This window comes from Pelmatolapia mariae, linkage group LG9 (genome assembly GCF_036321145.2).
Source record: "Pelmatolapia mariae isolate MD_Pm_ZW linkage group LG9, Pm_UMD_F_2, whole genome shotgun sequence".
Taxonomy (NCBI): domain Eukaryota; kingdom Metazoa; phylum Chordata; class Actinopteri; order Cichliformes; family Cichlidae; genus Pelmatolapia; species Pelmatolapia mariae.
The window spans coordinates 15,286,813-15,308,277 of NC_086235.1; the positions used below are offsets into that span (position 1 = coordinate 15,286,813).

At 43.1% G+C, this 21,465-nt stretch overlaps 1 protein-coding gene across 10 annotated transcripts in view; it reads right to left on the bottom strand.

The window, feature by feature from the left end:
- Positions 1 to 442: 442 nt before the first annotated feature.
- scrib (scribble planar cell polarity protein) overlaps positions 443 to 21,465 on the bottom strand; it is a 79,415-nt gene continuing 58,392 nt past the window's right edge. For 2 of the 10 annotated variants that reach the window (XM_063483365.1, XM_063483361.1), the window contains 16 exons: positions 21,244 to 21,300; positions 20,631 to 20,687; positions 19,259 to 19,339; positions 14,318 to 14,389; positions 13,593 to 13,646; positions 12,910 to 13,032; positions 10,755 to 10,805; positions 9,298 to 9,457; positions 9,005 to 9,200; positions 8,833 to 8,922; positions 8,465 to 8,647; positions 6,941 to 7,080; positions 6,780 to 6,817; positions 6,188 to 6,262; positions 4,087 to 4,144; positions 443 to 1,227 (listed from right to left, as the gene is read on the bottom strand). In XM_063483365.1, the coding sequence (XP_063339435.1) occupies positions 1,100 to 1,227; positions 4,087 to 4,144; positions 6,188 to 6,262; positions 6,780 to 6,817; positions 6,941 to 7,080; positions 8,465 to 8,647; positions 8,833 to 8,922; positions 9,005 to 9,200; positions 9,298 to 9,457; positions 10,755 to 10,805; positions 12,910 to 13,032; positions 13,593 to 13,646; positions 14,318 to 14,389; positions 19,259 to 19,339; positions 20,631 to 20,687; positions 21,244 to 21,300 (1,563 nt within the window). In that variant the 3' untranslated portion in view covers positions 443 to 1,099. Of the gene's footprint in view, positions 1,228 to 3,322; positions 3,353 to 4,086; positions 4,145 to 6,187; positions 6,263 to 6,779; positions 6,818 to 6,940; positions 7,081 to 8,464; positions 8,648 to 8,832; positions 8,923 to 9,004; positions 9,201 to 9,297; positions 9,458 to 10,754; positions 10,806 to 12,909; positions 13,033 to 13,592; positions 13,647 to 14,317; positions 14,390 to 19,258; positions 19,340 to 20,630; positions 20,688 to 21,243; positions 21,301 to 21,465 lie in introns of all 10 variants that reach the window. The other 8 variants (XM_063483369.1, XM_063483362.1, XM_063483371.1 and 5 more) reach the window with 8 other exon arrangements.

Here is a 21,465-nt window from a genome sequence, read left to right on the forward strand (position 1 = left end):
AAGGAAAGTGGTGATTCACATTAATTAAAAAAAACAAACAAACAACTATTACCCTTAACAGGGCAGGATAAGTACCATTAATATTAAAATGATGCCAAAATGCATGCTCCCAAACTGCCTGCTCCATGCTGCTTCCTCCATTGTAGTCAGTTATACTCTCTACAGAGGAATGTGACGTTGCTAAAGGCCCCGTGAAGTGGATTTGAAACAACTTAGGCAATTGAATTTGTAAATATGGCTGTCTCAAACAAAACTGATGAGTTAAAAGCGAAGATAAAATGAAGTGATATGCAAATAATGGGCTGAAAGCTGTAATTTTGTGACTCATTAACAGATGGCGAGTCGCATTATCAGCTGGCCTCCAGGCCGAGATAGGGTGAAGGAATAAGTTCTTTAAAAAGCGGACCAGTGGCAGTGCAAAAATGATATGTACTCTTTTAAAAAAAAAAAAAAAAAAAAAAAGCTCACCACATTTTGTGACAGTGAAGGTAGCAGGATGTTCCCTACTCGTTTAATATATATATGTGTATGTATATATATACACATACACACTCCTGTCGGCCGAAGAAAACACTGAAAGCCTATGAATGTCTCTCAAGAAGTTAGTATAGCTATGACCCATTTCTTTTCTGTGTTTGTCTTCCAGTATGTTTTGTTTAAAAGCATCAAAAATCACTGAAGGCGTAGAAATTTAAATTAAAAAAACCCTAAAAGCTTTGATCTCTAGTTAAAATAGATCTGATTCTACGAGGCAAACTGAATGCTAAATGGAAAGAAATAAAAAAATAAGTAGCAACCCTAGCTAACAACGCTAGCGCTTTCTTGCCGCTGAGGGGCCGTTGAGCAACTGGCCCTCAGACTGGAAAGGCAAGACTGGCACGCGGGCTCTAAGTGTCTGTGTGGCGACTATCAGCGTCGTAGACTTTGCAGTGGTTACATACGGCAGAGTAAATCTCGCTCTACTGACAGCATGTGTAGTGTTTGGTGAATCTGCACCTCCTGTGGACGCACGCCCCTCTGAGGCCAGTGCTCCACAGTGTTTGTAAAGTTGTGTATGTTTGCGTGACGTCTGCAGGGTTTTTCTTCAGTTGGTGAGGTGTTATGTGGGCACGGCGGTTTCCAGGCTGCGGCGGCCCTGCCTCAGTTTGCGCTTGTTGCTGTACAGAGCCATCTCCTCCAGGGCGGAGGTGGCAGGCAGCGGGGTGACGTCGGGGCTCGCGGCGGTTCCTGGGAGGGGAAAAAAGAAAAGAGAGAGAAAATGCATGTGAGCTGCTGCAATTTCTCATCTTTTCTTGTGACAGTATCTGCTGCAGAAAAGATCAGAGCGACAGGACAGAAGATCCCTGTGAATCCCGTGACCCTGCGAGAGACACCCCACATTTAGAGCAGCAGCTGGAAACGAGCAGGAAACAGATGCGTCCAGTTTCTGTGCTAAACTCAAACCCATGACTTCAGTATTCCTTAAGTGTTTTCACTGCCAAGTCCTTGTTTTAAACATCCTTTCACTTGCAGTGGTCACCCTTCTCTACTATAGTGATTGTTCCTGCTGATCATGTAAATAAAAAAAAAAAAACAAAGGAAGCACATAACCATCATGTAGCTAAGTTTTTACATGTGTGCAGGGCAAAGAGATAGGCCAAAGCTTTGCTGAGCCAGCTGAGCAGGAGGATAAAAGCAATGAACACAGTTGTGATGAGATGTTTACGTACACTCGCCATAGGCGTAAATGTCATGGTAGTTTCAGGTGGTTTCTTTGAACTGTTCTTTTTGCACGCTGGAACGATCGTATAGGTCCAACAATTAGTCTTTTAAATTGACAAGGCCCAGTAGCTTCTAGTTAGTGATCATGACTAAGTGCTGCTGGTAGTTTCTCTTTGCAGAATAAAAAGCTTGTTTGACAGCACTCATTGGATTGACACATACTAGGAACACTGGAGACCCAAACCAGCGCCAGTGTCCACAGTGAAGCCGGTTTTAAAATCGCCATGGACCGAGTGGGTGCCAACCATCAAAGAAGCCCCTGCTCCAAAATCAACACCTTCAAGCTCGACTCAAATTTGGAGTTGCCCTCTTGGACAAACCAAATGCCTTCTGGAGAAAAGTTTGATGGCCAGTCGAGACAAAGGCTGAGCTATTTGTCCGCAATAATAAGAGGCACAATTGGAGGAATAAAGGTGCAGCTTTCAACCGTCGAGTATGGTGGTGGTAGCATTATGCTCTGGGGCTGTTTTGCTACTGGTGGTACTGGTACATTGCACAAAGTGGATGGTATAGGATAAAACTTGGATGTTCCAGCAGGACAATGATCCCGATCCACAACTGATTTAGGAATGGATAAAGGCAGCTAACATTAAATTTCTCGAAACGGCCTAACCCAGGCTCGGCCAACTCCAGGCCTCGAGGGCCGGTGTCCTGCAGGTTTTAGATCTCACCCTGGGTCTACACACCTGAATCAAATGAGTATTTCATTACCAGGCCTCTGGAGAACTTTAAGATGTTGAGGAGGTAATTTAGCCATTTAAATCAGCTGTGATGAATTAAGGACACATCTAAAACCTGCAGGACACCGGCCCCCGAGGCCTGGGTTTGGACACCACTGGCCTACCCAAAGACCTGAACGCAATCCTGCTTTTAAAGCCAGGTTAAAGCCAGAAACAAACCAATTTACCAAACAATTCAAAGAGTGGTAAAATAAGGGACATTTAACCAAATATTAGTGGTTATATTATATCTATGTATACATTTCACCCTGTGTGGACTAGAAAAAAGGCAAAATAAATTCAAACTTATGCCCCCGGTTCTTGTTTTTTAAAGTAATTAAAGATAGATGTGATCATTCCACCCCAGAAAAAAAAAAAAACAGTTCAAAGAAATAATTATAAACCCCAAATTACCAAGACACTCATGGCCATGATGACTGTAAACTTCTGACCACAACTGTACTTAACCAGTTTTAATAAGCAAATCATGCTTTCAAAATAAAGCAAATAAGTTTCTGATTAGATTTTAGCGCACACATGTGGTTTCTCTGGTGCACGTCTTTATATTCAAAACAAATCCATGCACAAATCAAAGGACTGTGGTTAAATTGATCCTTTACACATAAAACGTCCCTTCGAATCAGTAGCTGCTTCCTGTCTGGTGGGGAGCAGATGACAAAGCACACCCAGGTGGACACACCCATCTTATACCCAAACCCCCAACTGTGCCACACAAACAGCAGGTTAGAGTGTAAATGTACAACCCGACACACACCCCGACAAACGCTCCTCGCATACACACACACACACAGAGCGACAAACACATGCACACAGGATCCTACCAATAGGAGCCGCTTATCCCAGGTAGGCACCTGAATCAAAGGGGACAGAAGAGGTTGAGGTACAACTTCCTTTTCCTTTCACTTCACCTGTTTGTGAAGCTTTTTTTAATTTAGATTTTTAAGTGAAACCAAAAAATAAAATAAAATAAAAGCAGGAGTGTATACTCCATCTGTACCAGAAACCTTTATTTGTTCTACACATGTGAGAAGTTTCTTGCCACGTTTTCTTGGCGGTGTTGGATTAAAATGACTGTACTATCATTATGTGACATCAGAATATTACGGTCACATCAATATCTTTGTTATACAGAAATAAAAACTATATATTTTGCTTGATACCTCAAAGAAGTCTGCTTTTATCTTACAGCTGATTACTGTGGCACACTCTTTTCAATACACTGGTAAGGCAGCTTGTTTCTGACACTGAAAACAATCATTTTGTGTTTCATAAGTAAAAGTTTGGAGTTATTGTCTCAATATTTTTACTTATTTGAAGTTATTTTCTAAATTTTTAGTGTTCTTCTTAGAAGTAAATCCAAAGACAAGACTTTTTTTAAATCTTGTTATCTGCCAATTTTTTTTGACATAAGCTCTTTTTTTCAGTTGTTTATCAGCAAGAATTCCCGCTACTACTGCAAGACTACAGTAGTCACACTCTGTGGCAAAGATTTTTATTTTGAAAGTCAGAAACAGGAAGAAGCCCATGCATACAAATAAATGAGGTTTCTGGTACAGTTCAGGGCGTAACAATCAGCACCACGTACCTGGGTTACTGGAGCCGTCATCGATGAACTTTAAGTCTGTGTCAGTTGTGTCTGGGGACTGAAAGAAATAAAAAGAGACTCTTATTAACAGGGACTGACTCTGCAGGGGTTTAATAACCTGTAGCCCAGGGGAAGCCTTCACCAGGTGAGTAGTGGGGCTGGCAAGGTAGGAGACTGTCAGGAAACATGTCAGCTGCTCTCTGCAGTTTAGCAGGCAGCACTGAAGCTCCTAATCTGTCAGAGCCACAAAGCCAGAGTACATCTACTCAACTACTCCCCCAGGAGAAACGGGCGTGTTAAAGAAGAGGGCGTCGATTAAGTCATTGGCGTCGAGGTTTCTTGTGTCAGGTGGACACACCCACAAAAGAGAGGACAAACAGAGAAACAGCACTAATGCATCGATGCACAACGGGGAAAAAAACAAACAAAAAAAACAAGCAGCACTGTAAGGAGTCATCTGTTGCTTAATTTGGATTAAATTGATCATGCTTGGAAGTGATTTATCTATTTATTTAGTCTACACAAAGAATTTAACGTGTCACTCAACTGAAGCCGACACACATGACAGGCTCAGACGTTTTTCAGATGATGCACAAACACAGACTTAGCTGTGGTTGGAGTTATTCCATGATACGAGCTGTGAAGGGTTCCCTTTATATCTCCACTCCACTTTAGGAGGCGGGGGACTCAACCAATCAGTGTACAACGCATTCTTCTGTTCAGGGGCCGGATAACACGCTTGACTTATATACAGCTGCGACGTAGATGTCATGTAAATTTCATTTTAAAAGCTACTGAATTTGTCTGCAGGGATCGAAGACAGTATACACTGATCAGAGATAATATTATGATATAGAAGCAGGAAAGATGGGCAAATGTAAGGATTTGAGTGAGTTTGAAAGGACAAAATTTTGCTGGCTAACCGACCGGGTCAGAGGATCTCTAAAGCTGCAGCTATTGTCGGGTGTTCCCGGTCTGCAAGGTCGTGGGCAGCAAAGTCTCACTGATGCACGTGGGGAGCATAGGCCTGTCAGATCCAACCCTCATCTGTGACATCTTGTTTCAAAAAAGGTAAAAATCATTGCCTGACACTTCAAAATGGGAATTTGCCTTATATTAAGTATATATATATTATATACTGCAGTGGAGGGGTCAGTTCACAGCCACTATAAAGTCAAGGAATAACTACAACTGCGAATAATTTGTTCTCTGTGAAGATTGAAGATAGGTTTGGAGGAAAAAGAAAAGAAAAGAAAAGTCCTCAAACCCCCGAAGGCTTAAACGACCGTGCAGGAAACAAACAAGCTGAAACTTTTCATAATATCCATAAATATCCCAGAATCCCAGACAGTGTAAACTGACGGTGTCACAGACGACGGATACTCGACTCAGAAATAAACGACCACTTGCAAACAAGCGCTGCTGCTCCACCTCTACTCCGAGATTCCCCTGCTTCCCCCTTCTCTTCCTCCACACGGGAGGAAATTAACTCTTCCCCAAACAGACGGATACAAACTGAACCGTTATCCTCTTGAGAGCACAGAAGATCAGCGGATGAGATGAGATGAGCGCAGATGAGAGGAAATGTCAAGAAGGACATGTCATTCTTCTGCATGATGTTCAACCCATGCGTGGAACAAGACAACTGATGGCAGTGAGTGTGAGAGTGAATAAGATGCAGAGTTTTCCACCCAGGTTAGTGGGATCAAAGACCTGTCTGCATCCCAGCAGCTGGTGAGCGTTAATGTTTGCGACCGATTAGTTGGCTGCGAGATAGATAGATGTGAATGGATACAGCTAAAGATGCTGTTACATTTGTGAGTCACAGGTGTGAGGCAGAGGGAGGGAGGGAGGCTGATGTGGTGTGCTGTTATTTAGATTAAAAGTCCGCCTTCATTGTGCAGGTGAGAGTTAGTGAGCCACACCACGAATAGGAGAGAGAGCACGGATCGATGACTGAGCGACAACCTAGACTGCAGTCACAGGGAGGCCTCCTGATTAACAGAAACTAGAGGGAAGAGGCAGCACGGGAAAGCCAGGGAAGGGAGGGAGGGAGGAGGAGGAGGCTTGATGCCCCCGGAGATCGGCATGCAGCCAATACCTGGATGTCGTATACGGGTTTGGAAGAAGGAATGGCAGCAAACTGTCGGTAGTCAAACTTCTTTGTTGACACGGACTAGAAGGATAGCAAACAGGAATGAGCAGAGGGAGAAGAGGGGAAATAAGGAAAACAAAAGAGAGGAAAATGGAGGAAGTGGGACAAAGTATAGAAAGGAGAAAACACAGCGGAAGAGGGGAAAAAGTCAGGGAATAAGAGGAAAAGACAGAATAAAATGGAAGAGGGAGAGTGGAGGGCAGAGAGGCAAATGGGTGATTTAAACAGCCAGCTGTGGCATTGATGGGAGAGCAGTGTGTGTGTTTTCAGCTCTGATTGGATAGAGTGGCAATGAGCAAGATGGTGGATTCATGTCAATGTATTTTGATGCAAATGTACCTCTTCCAGCTTGTGAACAAAAGAGCCTGACGATTTTCCTTTATTCAATTAAATCACACTGTAAAGTAAGTGTTACAGCTTTTTTTTTAATATTATGATGACTCAAGCTCTCCAAGTCAGTACAAACTAGCAAGTGGGGGAAAAAACAACAACAATTAAATCAGTCAATAAGAAACTGAAATTCAGGATTAAATCTTACCAGCCTGCCGGGCGAGGTTAATCCTCGAGGACTGAGCTCTGCCAAACAGACAAAAAAATGTGCTTAAGCAGGTAGAAAAAAAAGGGTGGAAAATGAGCTTTTTAGGTGAAAAAACAAACATAAAAAACAAGATGCCGTTTCCTTTAGCGGCTGCTTCTTACCCTCCATAGGAGTGGGAGAGGGTGTTGGTGCAGGCGAAGGTGACTCTGTCAGTTGATCTAGCGTCCCACGTTTCTTCCCGTCCCGAGACTTGGCGATGACCATCTGAGCCTTCAGTGCATCCTGCTCCAGAGACTTCATTCTGCAGGAGGAAAGACCGCAATCAAAAAAATATTCAAAGGCATTTAATAAAGTCCAACGTTTACAGAAATAGGGAGACAAAAAACTGACACCGTCTTTCTCTCACACACACATATGCACACCACTACGGGTGGGTGCAGGCCAATCACTGCTATTTTTGGGGTGTTCCTTGTCCTGGTTTGCTGGGATTAAAAAAAATAAAATAAAATAAATGTAATTTCAAAGCAAAAATTAAGGATGCACTCCAGGAAAAGGGACTACCTACTGCTAGTAGGCGTACCCTCAGCTCACAGAAAGCTTGCGTACTTACTGCGGATCACGTGTTAGTAACAGTACAAAAAGAACAGCAAGGCACAAATGAAAACGAAGAGTTCTGCAGAACGAGGGTGGAAGACAAGACAGAGAAAAGAAAAGAGAGGCGGGAACCAAAAGGAGCTGGAGATGGGAAACAGCAGAGACGTGCAGAAGCAGTACGGCACTGGAAAGGCAGCGGAAGCACTGTCAGTGTTGCTGCGAGTGCTTGCTTGGACCTTTCCAAACTCGGCCTCTAGCAAAGTACCCCAAATATCAAAGCACCCCAGCACAACCCCACGATGCCGTGCATCTGGCCCTGGCGGCCGGGGCCGAGGAGCAGACCTGAGCTGGGAGGCTGCAGAGGAGGAGGTAGAGGAGGAAGTGGGGGGCTGGGGTGCCGCGGCCGTGCCCTGAGATGCCCTCACTCGGGCCTGGTAGAGCCTCTTAGCCAGGTCCTGCTCATACTGCCTAACATCCTCCTCTAGGCCATAGGGCCTGTGCCCCACAAGGTCACGGAGAGAGGGAGGGAGTGGAATAAAAAAAGTGTACGCCAGGATGACGGAGGAATGTGGAGGAGGACAGGAAGAAAGGCACACAGACAAAGAGAAGAAAACCAAAGAATGGAAGGTAAAACACCAATATAAGTAGGAGAGCCAGAAATGATAAATAAGACAATTTTTAGACACAGTAACAGTGAGACAGAGACACAGACTGACCACACACGCAGGATAGTCACTAAACTAAATCTACCGAGAATTTACGTTTGCGTGGACATAAAGTAACTTCTTGAAGCCTTTTATTTACTAGCTTGACAAACTGTAACAGTAAATGTGGGACAGAAGTGTCTCTAACCTTCTCAAACCAATCTCAATGTTTCAGAACATTGGAATTTAAAGAAGTCATTAAAAAAAAAAAAGGCTGATCTGATCCTTGGTTTCCTTCAGTATGCGTTTTCTTTGCGTGTGGATGCTGCCGTCTGCCAAAGTTACCATCCATGTTACTCAAAGACTGCCGAAATAAATCCATAAATCGAGGTTTAGCCCTGAAAGCATTTTATTATCCTTGCTTAACGTGTGGCATGGTTGTATTACCGTGCTGCCCTCCACATTGCTCTCTTCTCGGCTTCCAGGGCTCGTTTCTCTGCAGGGGACAGGTCCTTATCAGGTGCCACGGCCAGCTCGGGGCTCTGCATACGAAGTCTCTCTTGGTGTCTGCGCTCTGCTTTGGCTGTTCGGATGGGAGCTGCTGACTCCCCGGGGTAGGCTGGGATGAGACTGACGGGATAGATGGGTGCAGTTAGTTTGGTTTCTAGGCTTTGAACTCTGAGCTCACTCAGTCATCAGAGGGAGAAACTGAAAATTCTGCAGCTTAAACTGACCACCGCACTGGGAGGATGACGCGAGGAGTGTGATCAGTGGCTAACAGCAGGTAAACATGTTGTCCTGTGTGTTGTCATTACCCAGTCATTGAGTTGGGCCTCTGCTCCAGCCTGAAGCTGTCCTCCAATGAATTCCTCTGAGAGTCTCCCTTGCCATCTACTGAAGAAGGCCTTCATGCAAAACGAACAATTAGTCTTCAGTGTGCGGAAGAAAGTATAAAGAAAAATAGATTCGTCTAACACAGCTTCTCACCCTGAGCTGTAGTTTGGCGGTGTGGTGCAGTGCTGGGATGGGGTGGACACTGGCTCCACTTTGTACTCCACTCCATCCAGCAACACCTTTCCGGTGGCCTTCATCTGTGCCACCTGCTTGGCCAGGTCCTCCTCATCCTCATCCTCATCGTCATCATCCAGTAAGTACTCCCGCGCTCGCTGTTCAAACTTCCTCTCTGGTAACAGATTATGATGTAAACACACTCCACTGATTTGAACACATTCCTTAGATACGAGCTGCATGTGACTAAGAAGGACACTCAGGAAACAAACCTTCTTCCTCCCTCATTTTCTTGAGGTCATCCTCCCCGACGAGGGAGACTCGAGGCTTGGGTTTTTCTGGCGTCTGTTGCTTCACGTCGATCTCAAAGTACTTCTGTCTGTCCCTGAAAGAGCGCTGCTCTGGGCTGTGCTTACCACCAAATACTGGGCTCTGTGGCATCAAAATCAGGACAAAATGAACAAAATTAGAAGCGAGAAATGCTGAAATTAGAGCGCTTGCATTTTTCCCTACTGAAAAATTATATATTATAATAACATTCGTATAGTGCTGCAGATTGAATGCTGAAGTCTGCACGAGTCAGCATTGTTGCACATCAGGTTCCTTCGTCTCTAAATCTATAAAGGTTTTTGGTTAGACGCTTGAAATAAGATGTCTGTTTAACGTCACAGTTCCACAGATTTTATTCTAAAATATACAACACCCCAGTAAATATTCCACAGAGAAGTGGCTAAATGAGACGACAAGGACTTTTACAGTTATCACAATGAACACAGGAGGTGGTTAGTGGTGGTGGTGAAATTCGGGTCATGCAGCTGTGGTTTAGTTCCCTTCCACCCCATGTTGGCACTTTAAGTTGTTGCAATTGCATTTATGCTTCAAAAATCATAACAGTGGTGTCTACTTGTGGAAAATTATCCTGCTGAACAGAACAAATGTTAGAGTTCGTTTTCTGTGATAACGCAAAAGCACAAGGAAAACAAAACAAAACAAAAAAAACCCTCTGGTGTCCGGGAAGATGTTAAATGCAGGATCATCTACACATAGAAAGTCCTCGCAGCACTAATTCCGACTAATTAAAGCTGCAGAGACATTCGCAAGAAGATCAAAAGATGTCGTTAAAGATGCAAGAAAAGCATCTCAGACCAAGGAGGACGAAAAAAGAACAGCCATAAAATATAACCCAGCACCATTAAGCTGCGTCACATCAAATAACTGACGCTCCCAATTCCTGACAGAAGTAGCATAGTTGTCTCCCAACCTGTAGGAGCACAGACCCCACCACCGGTCAAGCCAAGCACATGAGCACAGGGATGCTCTAGCTGTGTTGGAGGCGGTGGGTACCTGCAGGTCCATGGAAGGCGTGGAGCGGCGCGGCACTGCTGCAAAGCTCATATACTCACGACGGTCTGATAAGAGGGGTTGCCGAGGGGAGACCTTGCAGGTCAGACCCTCGCCAGCTCCCTCCCGACCATCGGTGTCATCAAACACCTCGTTGTTCAAATCAGGCTGAAAAGGCCACACAGGTCATCACCAGATGATCAGTGCAGCACGCTTTGAGCAGATGTGCAAAGCTACAGCTTCAATACTCACTTCTTAAACACCATATTGACCCAAATATAATGAAACTGTAGAGGGGGACTTTTAGAAACTAAATGTCTAGAAACAATTGCTGTCTTTATGTTCTGGTCAACGTGGTACAGCAGACACCTGTGATGTGTTTACTCACCTCTGGAGAAGGTTGCTTTGGTTGGAAGTTGTTCCTTGTGCCATAAAGGTCCTGTTGGTAGTGCAAGAAATGAGTGTTAGCAACATGAAGGACACAAAAATGACTCAGGACAGAAATGGCTACAGAGGACAGGCAGACTGATTAACAGATACACAGTACATACAGAAGTCAGCACACCCCCCTGCAATATCACGTCAAATGACTGAAAAGTGTTACTACATTGCTAATAAGATGAACAATGAAAAGCAAACACAGTAGAGTGTGGTCGCTGAGACAGAACTCAGCACACCTGGGATTTTTAAGGAAGTGAAAACCTTGCTGTCCACTTTGATCACAAGGTGATGCCACAGGTTTCCTCTCACTAGGCCCTGATGGGAGGCAACCTGTCTCCAGAACAATTGCTATAGTCACAAAGCCTGGTGAAGGTTTGCAAATAACTGTCAACCGATTTCTAAATACAGACAGCAACTACAGAAAATGTTCTACAAAAATCCCACAATGGTGTACATTTGTACATTTGACAGTTCAACTGAGTACTGAACAGCAACCTTATAACTGCGTTCAATGTGTGCTCGTTTGTTGACATTTAGTGTTTGCATGCTAGGTTAATTATGCCACATATTTTCAACAAGACAAAGTTTGGGTGACCTTAATCCCATGAGGCACTTTATGAAGCACCCTGCTGGGTATTAAACCTTCTCTATGTACAATTCATCATTAATGTTACAATATATATTTATATTAATTTAGTTTGCAAACCACGACTGGCAAAAACTATTCAGTTAATTTCAATTTAATTTATATATCATCACATCACAACAATAGTTGCCTCAAGGTGTTTTATATTGCAAGTTAAAGACCCTCCAATAATACAAAGAAAACGGACAAAACCCCAACAATCATATGACCTATAAGGCGCTCATAGACCACCTATAAGCAAGCGGTTTGGCAACAGTGGGAAGGAAAAACTCCCTTTTAACAGGGAGAAATTTCCAGCACAACCAGGCTCAGGGAGGCAATGAGTTGGGGATAAAAAAATACTTTGCTAAAGGACAGAGACAATGCACTTTTTAATCATTTGACATTTAAGCGATATTGCACAGGGGTGTAATATATTTTTAAATATGTGACTGAATATTAGTACACGAGTCACACATGAACGGATGGATGGATCGAGAGTCAACACCAATGCGACAGATGATGGCAACGAAGGCATTCCACACGTCACAGCACGTCACAGGCCCCCCCAACAAGGTGCAGGCTTCACTTAGCGCAGCCTGCTCCAGTCAGGAGGATGCGGCACGAGACCAACCAGGCAGCACAGCATGCTTGTGTTGTTGTAGTGACCCGGTCGAGTCCGGACAGCACGGCCTACCTGCGGCGGCTCCAGCACTGCCAGTGAGCGAGGCACGGCGGCAAACGCCTTGTATGCCTGCTTGACATTCATGGGAAACTCGTCGGGCGAGGAGGGGGAGGGGGCGCGAGGCTGCAGCGTGGGGAGGGGGTCACGGAGGGAGGGTGGGGGAGGTCGATATGGTAAAGGAGGCGGGGGGGAGGACAGACAGACAGAGACATGGAGGAGAGGACAGACTATGAAAAAAAACCAGCAACGTTGAAGAAGACTGTGGAGGAGAACAGGTGAAGAGCATGGCAGCTGGTTTCATGTGAGAGAGGAGGGAGTATGCCAAAAAAGACAGACAGTAGGGCTTGGAGAGTTCAAAGCAATGGAAGATTTTTCCCGTCAATGAGCAACTTTATAAAACAATCAGGAAGACGTGAGATGAAATCATAGATTCATCAGTATTTTCTGATCCACTTGAGCTACTTGCCGATAGAATGAAATGAGCGAATGTTTCAAAAGGCGGTTAACTTTTAGGAGTTATCCTGGGTCGAGTCTTCAGGTAGAGCTCAAATAATTACAACCTCAAGATGTGCCCGGGGCTGAACACACTCAGCTCCCCTGTGCACTCAAACACTTCAGATTTGGTTTTAACTTCTTTGGAACCTCATTTGTGTGCCATAATCATCTGTAACTGCTGCACTTTTTTTAGTATTATTACTATTATTATTTTTTAGGCTGTGTAGTCACAGCATGGCGTACGGACGCCAACAGCAGAGAGAGAGAACAGCCCTATGTGGTGGTGAGGGGTCTTACAGAGGTCTGGGAGTTGAAGGGGGAGGGGCCATGCTGGAAGGGGTTGGGGCTGTGGCCGTCTGGCGTGGCGGGCGAGTTGCTGGGCCGAACACGCCCCACTGGCTGGATGGCACCTGGTCGCGTCTGGAAGGAAAACAAATATTCATAGTAAAATATAATTGAACCGTTTCTTAAGTTGATGAAGTTTAATTAGAATGAATGGAATGTGGGTGGAGTTGATGAGTGAAATGCATCTGAGCATGTCTGCAGATTTTATAGAATATAATTAACATCAAGCTCTGCCTCCTCCAGAGCTAATTCAGGTGTGGCGATTATGAGCACTTAAAGAGGCTTTAAGGGTCTGTTTAGCACTTTAGCATGCAATACTGGCTAGACTGTATGTATGAAATATATATTTTAAGATACTAAATGAGACTGGAGCCAGACTCCAAGAGTTTTCTGACACAGTTTTCACACGTGCACTGTAGGGCTGAACTTTTTGAAAGAAATGTTTAGATTTTAGACTTTATTTAACTGTTCCTGGGAAATCTGGCACCCACCTGTATAGTAACCAGTAGGCTATCAAATACAAGACCATAAATAGCTTCATATATGTGGTTAAACTGACGCAAACTGGGCTCTGCTCTTATACTGCAAAATACATCATCCTAAAACAGCTATTTCTGAGCTCTGGAGACACTCACTGATGATGAGGTGTTGTCCTTGACAGTGGGAGTGGAGGTGTAATGAATATTTGCCTGCAACGAAAATTAAAACAAAGCCATGACAATGACACAGAAATGCATGGATCAGCAGCACAGTGAATAAAATCACTAAATGTAAACTTTAGGGGCTTTTTTAGGATTATGCCAGGCCACATAAAGACACTCTTCAGAAAACTCGAAGCTACCAGAGTTTACCTTGAGCTAATATGATCACCAAATGTGGGACAGTGGTCATAATATGCAACGCAGATTGATAGAGCTCAAGGGGGGAACAAAAAGGATCACCCAGTGAGAAAATATTAAGCCATAGCTGGTCAGTAGATCTATTTCTCCAGTCTGCATGAGGCAAACCATCAGTAATCAGCTGGCTGCGGAGAAGCAGTCACATGCTTTTCAGACCACTCAGCTAGTTATGTTTTACTGTCAGAGAGCTCAGAGCAGCGTGAGCTAAAAGAGAAATCCAGGCCAGCGCTGAAAGGGCCACATGCCCCACTTACGAAGCGGGTCTCCCTGCCTGCACACAGGGAGCTGTTGGAGGAGTGGTGGCTGGGCTAAGGGTGGGAGGAGAGGTCAAAGTGTCAAATACCTCCTCTAAAGAGCTACAAGTGACTCATGGAAAAAGGATAAAAAAAAATAAATTAAAAAAATTGGTATGAGAGCAGGCGATAAATATTAGAAGAGAGCTGGGTTTAAGAGCCGCTTACCGGTTGAATAGTAGGAGAGTAAGGAGCTTCCCTGATTGGGCTTTCCGTCCTGGTGAAATCAGAGGAAGGCGCCTGGAAAAACAAAACGTAAGGACACAAATTTAACAGCCGCTCAGTTTCACTGAAAACACAGAGCAGAAAACAAAACAAAAACAAAAAACTGTTTAGTCCAGCTGTGAATTTACGCCTCCCTAAACATGCGCTTTTCTGTGCAGGCCGTGCTCCTTCGTGACCCTCCTCCTCCTCACAGCTGTCGGCTCAGACATTCCAGTCGATCCTGATCACAGACTCACAAATACCTCACGAGGTGCCACAAGCTCTGCGCTCACAGTAAAAACATGCAACCGAGCTGGTTATTATTAAAACAGGATTAATATGCATGAACTGGCCAAAGAGCATCCTAGAGAGAAAAAAAATGCTTTCACATGAACCATCCAACTGAGAGTATTTATCTCAGAGTGCAGCTTTCTGTTAACACACCATGCTGCCTCCACACCACACTCAGGCGGGCGTCTCTCTTGCCTTGCTGAACAGCCAGGGCTGCAGCTGCCCCTGTCTGCCGTAGCCCACCGGAGGCCCCGACAGGATCTGCTCTCCGGGAGGAAGACCTTTTCCTTTGCGATTAGCCACCAAGAAAGGGTTCTCGCTGAAGCAGATCGACTGAGAGTCCACCAGGCACTCCTCTTCTTCAGGTGCAAGAGATGAATTAAGAGGTGTCGTGGAGCCAGTACTCTGGGGGGTGGAGGTCCCATCAGGGGAGAAATGGGATCCTTGAAGATAGCTGGGGTCCGAGTTCAGACTGGAGCTGGACTCAGGATCCAAGTGGCTGAGGGACTTAGAGGGTTCATCTAAACCAAAGCCTAGGGGCTTTAAAGGAGTTGTGTACTGGGCCTGCACGGGGGCCTCCATAGGATCAGTCAGAGTGACAGAAAACTGCACAGCAGCAGAGGAAAGAGGGAGGACAGACAGACAGTAAACCAGTGACAGGAAAAGCTAAAGAACTCCAGAATACAGAGAAGAAAGGAAGCTGCTCTCAGTTAGACTAAACGACAAAAGTTGATTACCACTTCAATCCCCTCCTCACAGGTTTGGCTGTTCTCACTAAAGTCACTGCAGAGACCAAGGGGCACCAATTTCAGCAGCAGAAAACTAAATTTGTAACTCTAAAATTTTAACTGTATGCGATCTCAGGTACACTCACTGAAAGCCCCCCCCCTCCTTGCACAGGCTAACTGGTTTTTGCAGGTACTGGAAGTGCAATGATCTTCTCTTCATCTTTAATTTCCCTCCAATAGAAGTGCCAACTTAGCAGCTCCATAAAAAACATTAGTGGCCTGTTTGTAGGACTTCAACTATTATTTTCAAAATATTACAGATTAATCAATCTTCCAGTTACAGGTACACCAGATGGGTCATGACTGGTTTATAAATAATAATAAAAATGTCAGTTTTTAAAATTTTAAATGCGTAACTTTTGATAAGATTAAACTTACAGGATAAGATGCACTTATATTGATCAATTCTAACCCTTAAAGCCGCCAATCAAATAGATTTTTCTATTAAATATTTGCTATTAAACCCTAAAAGGACTTTGAATTAGGGCTTAGTCATTTAAGCCCTGCTTTTGATCCTGAACTCATCGTTAGTTAGAAAGAACTGGATGAAGATGCTGTTTATGGTGAATGACCCAACAGGCCAGTCGTTAGAAGATTAAACTGAGTGAAAACACAAAGAAACACATAATTTTCTGCTTGTGTAATGAGATATATATATTATATTCATTGTGCTTAAATAGAAGGTTGCATGAATGACTCATTTGTCATCAAAATATTTTAACATTATGACCACAAAATAAATTAATAAAGATACTAAAACTCGCTTTTTAGAGTCAGCTTGAAACTAATTAAGCACAATCAATACAAATATCTGGACACTGAATACGTACATTCATGTAGTATCTGATACATTCTCTAAAACGTGAGAGGGCGTTTCTGTCACAGAGAAAAAAGGAGAAGCTCGACAGAGAAGCGTCTTGGTGCTAAAAAGAGTCCCTCGCGTCACTAAATCTTTCCCGAAGCCTTTAAGATACGTTTCCCAGCGGCCATCATTCAAGACTCACCGCAGCCCACGCTCATCTGCTTTAAATAAACATTATCAGACCAGTGAGACATTCAGGCTCCAGCACACCTTCAGCTCCTCCTGTACTTAACAGTGACGACTTCTGCTCATGTCACAGCTGAGAGAATATGCAGCTTTTAAACCAACGTGTTCTGTTTCACATACTTAAGACCTTAAAATTGTTAAAAATCTTCAGATCAGCCCAGACAAACTGCAGTGGAATTTATCCCACATGGCCTTGACATGTCTGGTGATAATCGAAATAGCCACACTAAGAATACAGCGAGCATTGTGAGGCAGCAAGGCAGCTCTGTACTATCAGAGTCGGCGCTGCGATGAGGGTCAGCGAGGTGGAATGTGAACGAGTGCCCTTTTGGCACCGACACCGAGTGCGAGGGACAGCTGGGGCCCCGCTGTGACAGAGCAAAGTCAGGCTGCTCGTTCGCCGGCATGCCAACGTGCTGAGCTGTCTGGGAAGACCAAAGCAACCTGGGAACTGAAGCGTTTAAACACTTCAGTCACGGCTTTAAGTGAATGCCATGAATCAGTAACAGAAAGCACAGTCTGAAGTGCCAGAACAAAATTTATGGAAAATGTTTTCTGCGTAAAATTAAATGATAGCTCCATTAATCAGGATTTGGGATGTCCTTAAAAACCAAATACATATTTACCAATAAAAGGTTTTACTAACAGAAAGTATCAGATGATCTTAAATGACATCTGAATGGGTCTAACACATTTTCAGTCAGGAATTTCTGGAGTACAACACTACTAGTTTTCCCTACTCTAAAAATTTGGATCGGTTAGGGCCGTTAATAGGATACATTAGGCAACATCACATAAAACTGATGTAAAATACGTCATCAGACAGTTAGCGTGAGTAAAGTAACATAACAGGAAAAAACAGGACAGGACAAGTTTTCTCTTGTTCTATAAAACTAGGGCGCTACCTTGTTAAGCACTTTGGTTACCCTGTGTTGTTTTTAAATGTGCTTATAAATAAATTCACTTAACTACAATTGTAAGAACAATGACTGATTTTTAAACCGATACTGACATTTGGCAATTTTAAAAATGTGGTATTCTGATATATTGGTTGATATCATTTTTTTCCCCCAGACACTTGCAACATTATCTAAAATTTGTTATAAGGACTCGATTTGCCTGGCCTTGCTCGGAGAAAATTAAAAGTAATTTATTGCAAAATTCATATTTAATTTCTTTCTTTTTAATTTGTCAGAAGGTTTTATAAATATTCTCAGTTTTGGCAACTATTTCATAGTTCAGGCTTTACAGAGTTAAGATGATCCTCATTTAACACGCTATTAAGAAAGTCGTAAGTTGTTTCAAACATCAAAATTCAATCTTGCCCTTTGTAAACATGAGTTAAAAATCAGGATAAACTTCTTGGAAAATTCTAAGAATTTTTGCTAAACCACCCTTTTTTATTTTTATATTTATTTTAGAAAGGTTTTATAATGAAGGAACAGTAGAGAGAGGATGGCAAAGCTGATTTAAACACCAACAAATGGGAGATACAACCCTGTCCTATCTTCACACTCAGTTCCAATAAAACAAGGCCCTTTATGCATTTATCTATTGGCAGTTTAGCAGGTTGCTCTCAGGTCTGAATCCATCTCAACTTCTTATAAATCACATCTTGTATCACTAATATTTAAGCAACACCTGTTCTTTTGTTTAAACATTTTTACAACAAAGCAGTGCTATGAAGCACACCAACTTGTGTTTCACCATCAAAATCAGGGCTTATGACATGCTAACCCCTTTAATTTAAAATATTGGTCCACTATGAGTGTAACTAACCAACAAGCTGTTCTTACAGTACAGTCTGAACAGGACCACGTGTGCAGAGCAGCTCTAGCACACAGAGCAGGAACAGCTGCAGACGATATGTAGGTTAAGTTCTACGCTCACAGGTTACTGAGAAAAAGCCTGTACTGCTGCTAATTTACAACTTTCACACATAGCTGCATTATTAATGCGAATTATTTCACATTTGCTGTTTAAAAATGTTTTTAAACAACCATATTACAAACAAAATTGGATTAAAATAAGACTGACGAGAGAACAGACAGGACAGAAAGCAGAAAAACAGAAAACAGAGTCGCTTTAAATCTTTAAACTTCCTCCAGTTAAACTCGTTATACTCACTGTAGGACGGTAAAAACACAGAGCTCTATGTTCACTCAAACGTATTCCCCTTAAGACTGGGAACTCAAACCGAAACACTTGTCTTTTCCTATTAGACGACACGCCCCGTCCGCCAGCATCCCACCCACCCGGGAGACTCCATCCAATTCAGAGCCAGATGCAGGTTTAAAATATCACAGAGGATAGGCCAGTTGATAGTGGACAGCTGTCCCCTTTCCAGTATCTCACCAGCTCCCCCTCTCACACTTGCAGAATACAAAGACTGACTTCAGGCTTTGCCTTTTTCCATTCCCAAAATCTTCTGCACTATATGCAGTTTTTCCTTTTAGCCTTTCGTCTGTGATTCTTCCCGGATTAGTTTAGTCTTCCCGTAAGACTCTTCATTTACTTCTGCTCTTGTTTACTGGACTCAGTTACGTCGCACTGACGGTATGTGTAGTCAAGGTTTAGTCTTCAGCAATGTTGACTTGCGGTGAAGATCATGGAGGTGTTAAGTGCTCATAGAGGTCCAGCTGACTGACGCTGGGTCTATTCTGAGCTTTTAAAGCGATTTCCTGCATGGGCCGCTCCCAAAATGCTGACTCAAGAAGACCGCTTTCTTTTTACAAACTCTGAAAAGTAAAAATCAGTCAAACATGAAGTAAAACTCACCCTGCTGACCTTCTGCAGACTCGTGGTGGGCAGCGCAGCTAGTGTTTTGTAGTCGAGCTTTAGCGGTCCAGTGCCAATGCTCTGATGGGAAATAAACAGACCCAGAGGTAAGACAGTCTGCACTGAGGTTTAGTTTACAAAGAGCAGGTGGGCACGTAACAAATACAAGAAATCAAGCGAAAGATCAATACTTGCACTTCGCACGTCTGAGCTGACTGTGAGTGATTTTCCTACTCTGCAGTCTTAAAAGTTTTCCAGCTGTGCATGACAATTTAAACACATGGAATTGATGTCTAATATCAAAGGAAACCTCAGGGTTGTTGCATAATCTATCATTATATGTAGACTAGACGATCAAATATGTTTAGCTGAAATAGCAGCTGTAAAATTCGGTCACAGTTTTATAAAGCTTAAATAAGCCTTCAAATCTGTGGATTGGGTTATTGTTTGATCAGTACGTGAACTAGCACAGCCCCACAAATAATTTTTATCTCGTTGAGCAAACATCCAGATGGTGTATAAAGGTGGTGTATGTTAACGGCTATAATATCCTTCTGCGGAAAAAGGTAGCAACCCTCAGACTAGTATCAGCCTTTTAGAGCTGAAACAGCTTCTTATAAGAGTTTTATTTCCATTAAATTTGCTTTTTTTAATAGCAATACTTTTTTTCATTTCATAACACTACATCTCTTCTTTCTGAGAGATTTCTTGTTGGATTTCCAGTGTGATTAAAGTCATTTACCTTACCTAGAGTTCAATTTAATGAGTGGGCAACAGCTGCTCAGTCCCTCATACCAAAAAGTGCTTCACAGTCAGTATTTGACCTCACTCACAGTAGATTTTCCTTAAAGTGAAACGCTTTAGTTTAAATGTTTAGAGATCTTTTTTAAAGCGCTTTTTTAGAGATGCTGAAGAGCAAAGAGAAATCCAGAACTCAGATAAGGTTTAATAAGCCTAATTCCACTTATCAGAGGGTTTTTAAATCACCTGCACCAATCTGGAACTCCTGACTCTAAATGTATAAATGTGAAAGTTTCATAAATCTAAGCGTGGTTTTTCCATGAGACTGAGTTGTGTTTAAGGATTTAAATTTTTTAAAAATTGAAACTAAAAGTCAAAAAGGAGACTGGGAGTTTCCCCTTTTTTCCTTTAGGAGCTGCTTAAATTATGATTTAAGTGTTTGTACCCTTTGTTTGGTTACATTTGCAGGTGGACACTTATCAGGGCACCTCCAGCACAACTATTCCAAATTTAAATTGGGTCCCTTAAAAAAAGAAAATGTATAAAAGTTTAAGACACATTTATTTAGCATTTGTGTCTAAACTGCAGACAGGAAGTTCACCCGAGGACCTGCCGATGAGGAGTATCTCACCTCAGTCTCCTCTTCTAGCAGGCGAGTTGCCTCCTCACGCTCCAAGCGCATTCGCTCCTTCACCAAGAGAGGAAGGGGAGGAAGAGGAAAAGTACAGAGGGGAAGACACACAGTCACACACAGCCACACAGTAATGCGATGAGGGTTGAAATAAAGAGGAAGATGTGGAAAGTAGTGTTAGAGAGAAAGAAACAACAGTGCGGAAAGTGGTATGGAGATGGAATGATTGGATGATTTTGGATCACACATAACGCACCGAAGGTAGAGGATAGGTGAGGAAAACAAAAAAAGAAACAGAAGGGAAAGAAAGGATAGAACCCACACACATTAAAAAGTACTCTATTCATCAGCTATAGGAGCAGAAAAAGCATGCAAGGTGGGACATTGCAGGAACAGTTCTGTCAAACATGATGCCCACACAGGGTGCAGAGGGGAAGCTTCATTCACCCGGTAACAGGCAAACGTGAGGATGTGACTAACTCCACCCTGCAGACCCAGTATAATTTCTTTTCAGCTATACTGGCAAAGAAAAACTGTGTTTTCTTGCATTGATTCATCTTCATCAATCTGCTCTCTACCTTTCCCAAAACAAATGATTTTCAATTTCACTTACCACTTTCTCCATCTCTTCTCGCTCCCACTGTGATGTCTCTCTCACCATCTCAGACTCCTGACGAAGACCAACATTTAACCTTACAATGCTAAAAGCTACTGTCCATCATGTAAAGCTCAGCAGAGGCAAATCAGTTTCTGTAAATAAGCCCTGGCAGACGTGGTTACGGCTAAACGTGTGCAGAGAAACAGCAGAAACATGGCATTCAATAAACCAGCAGAC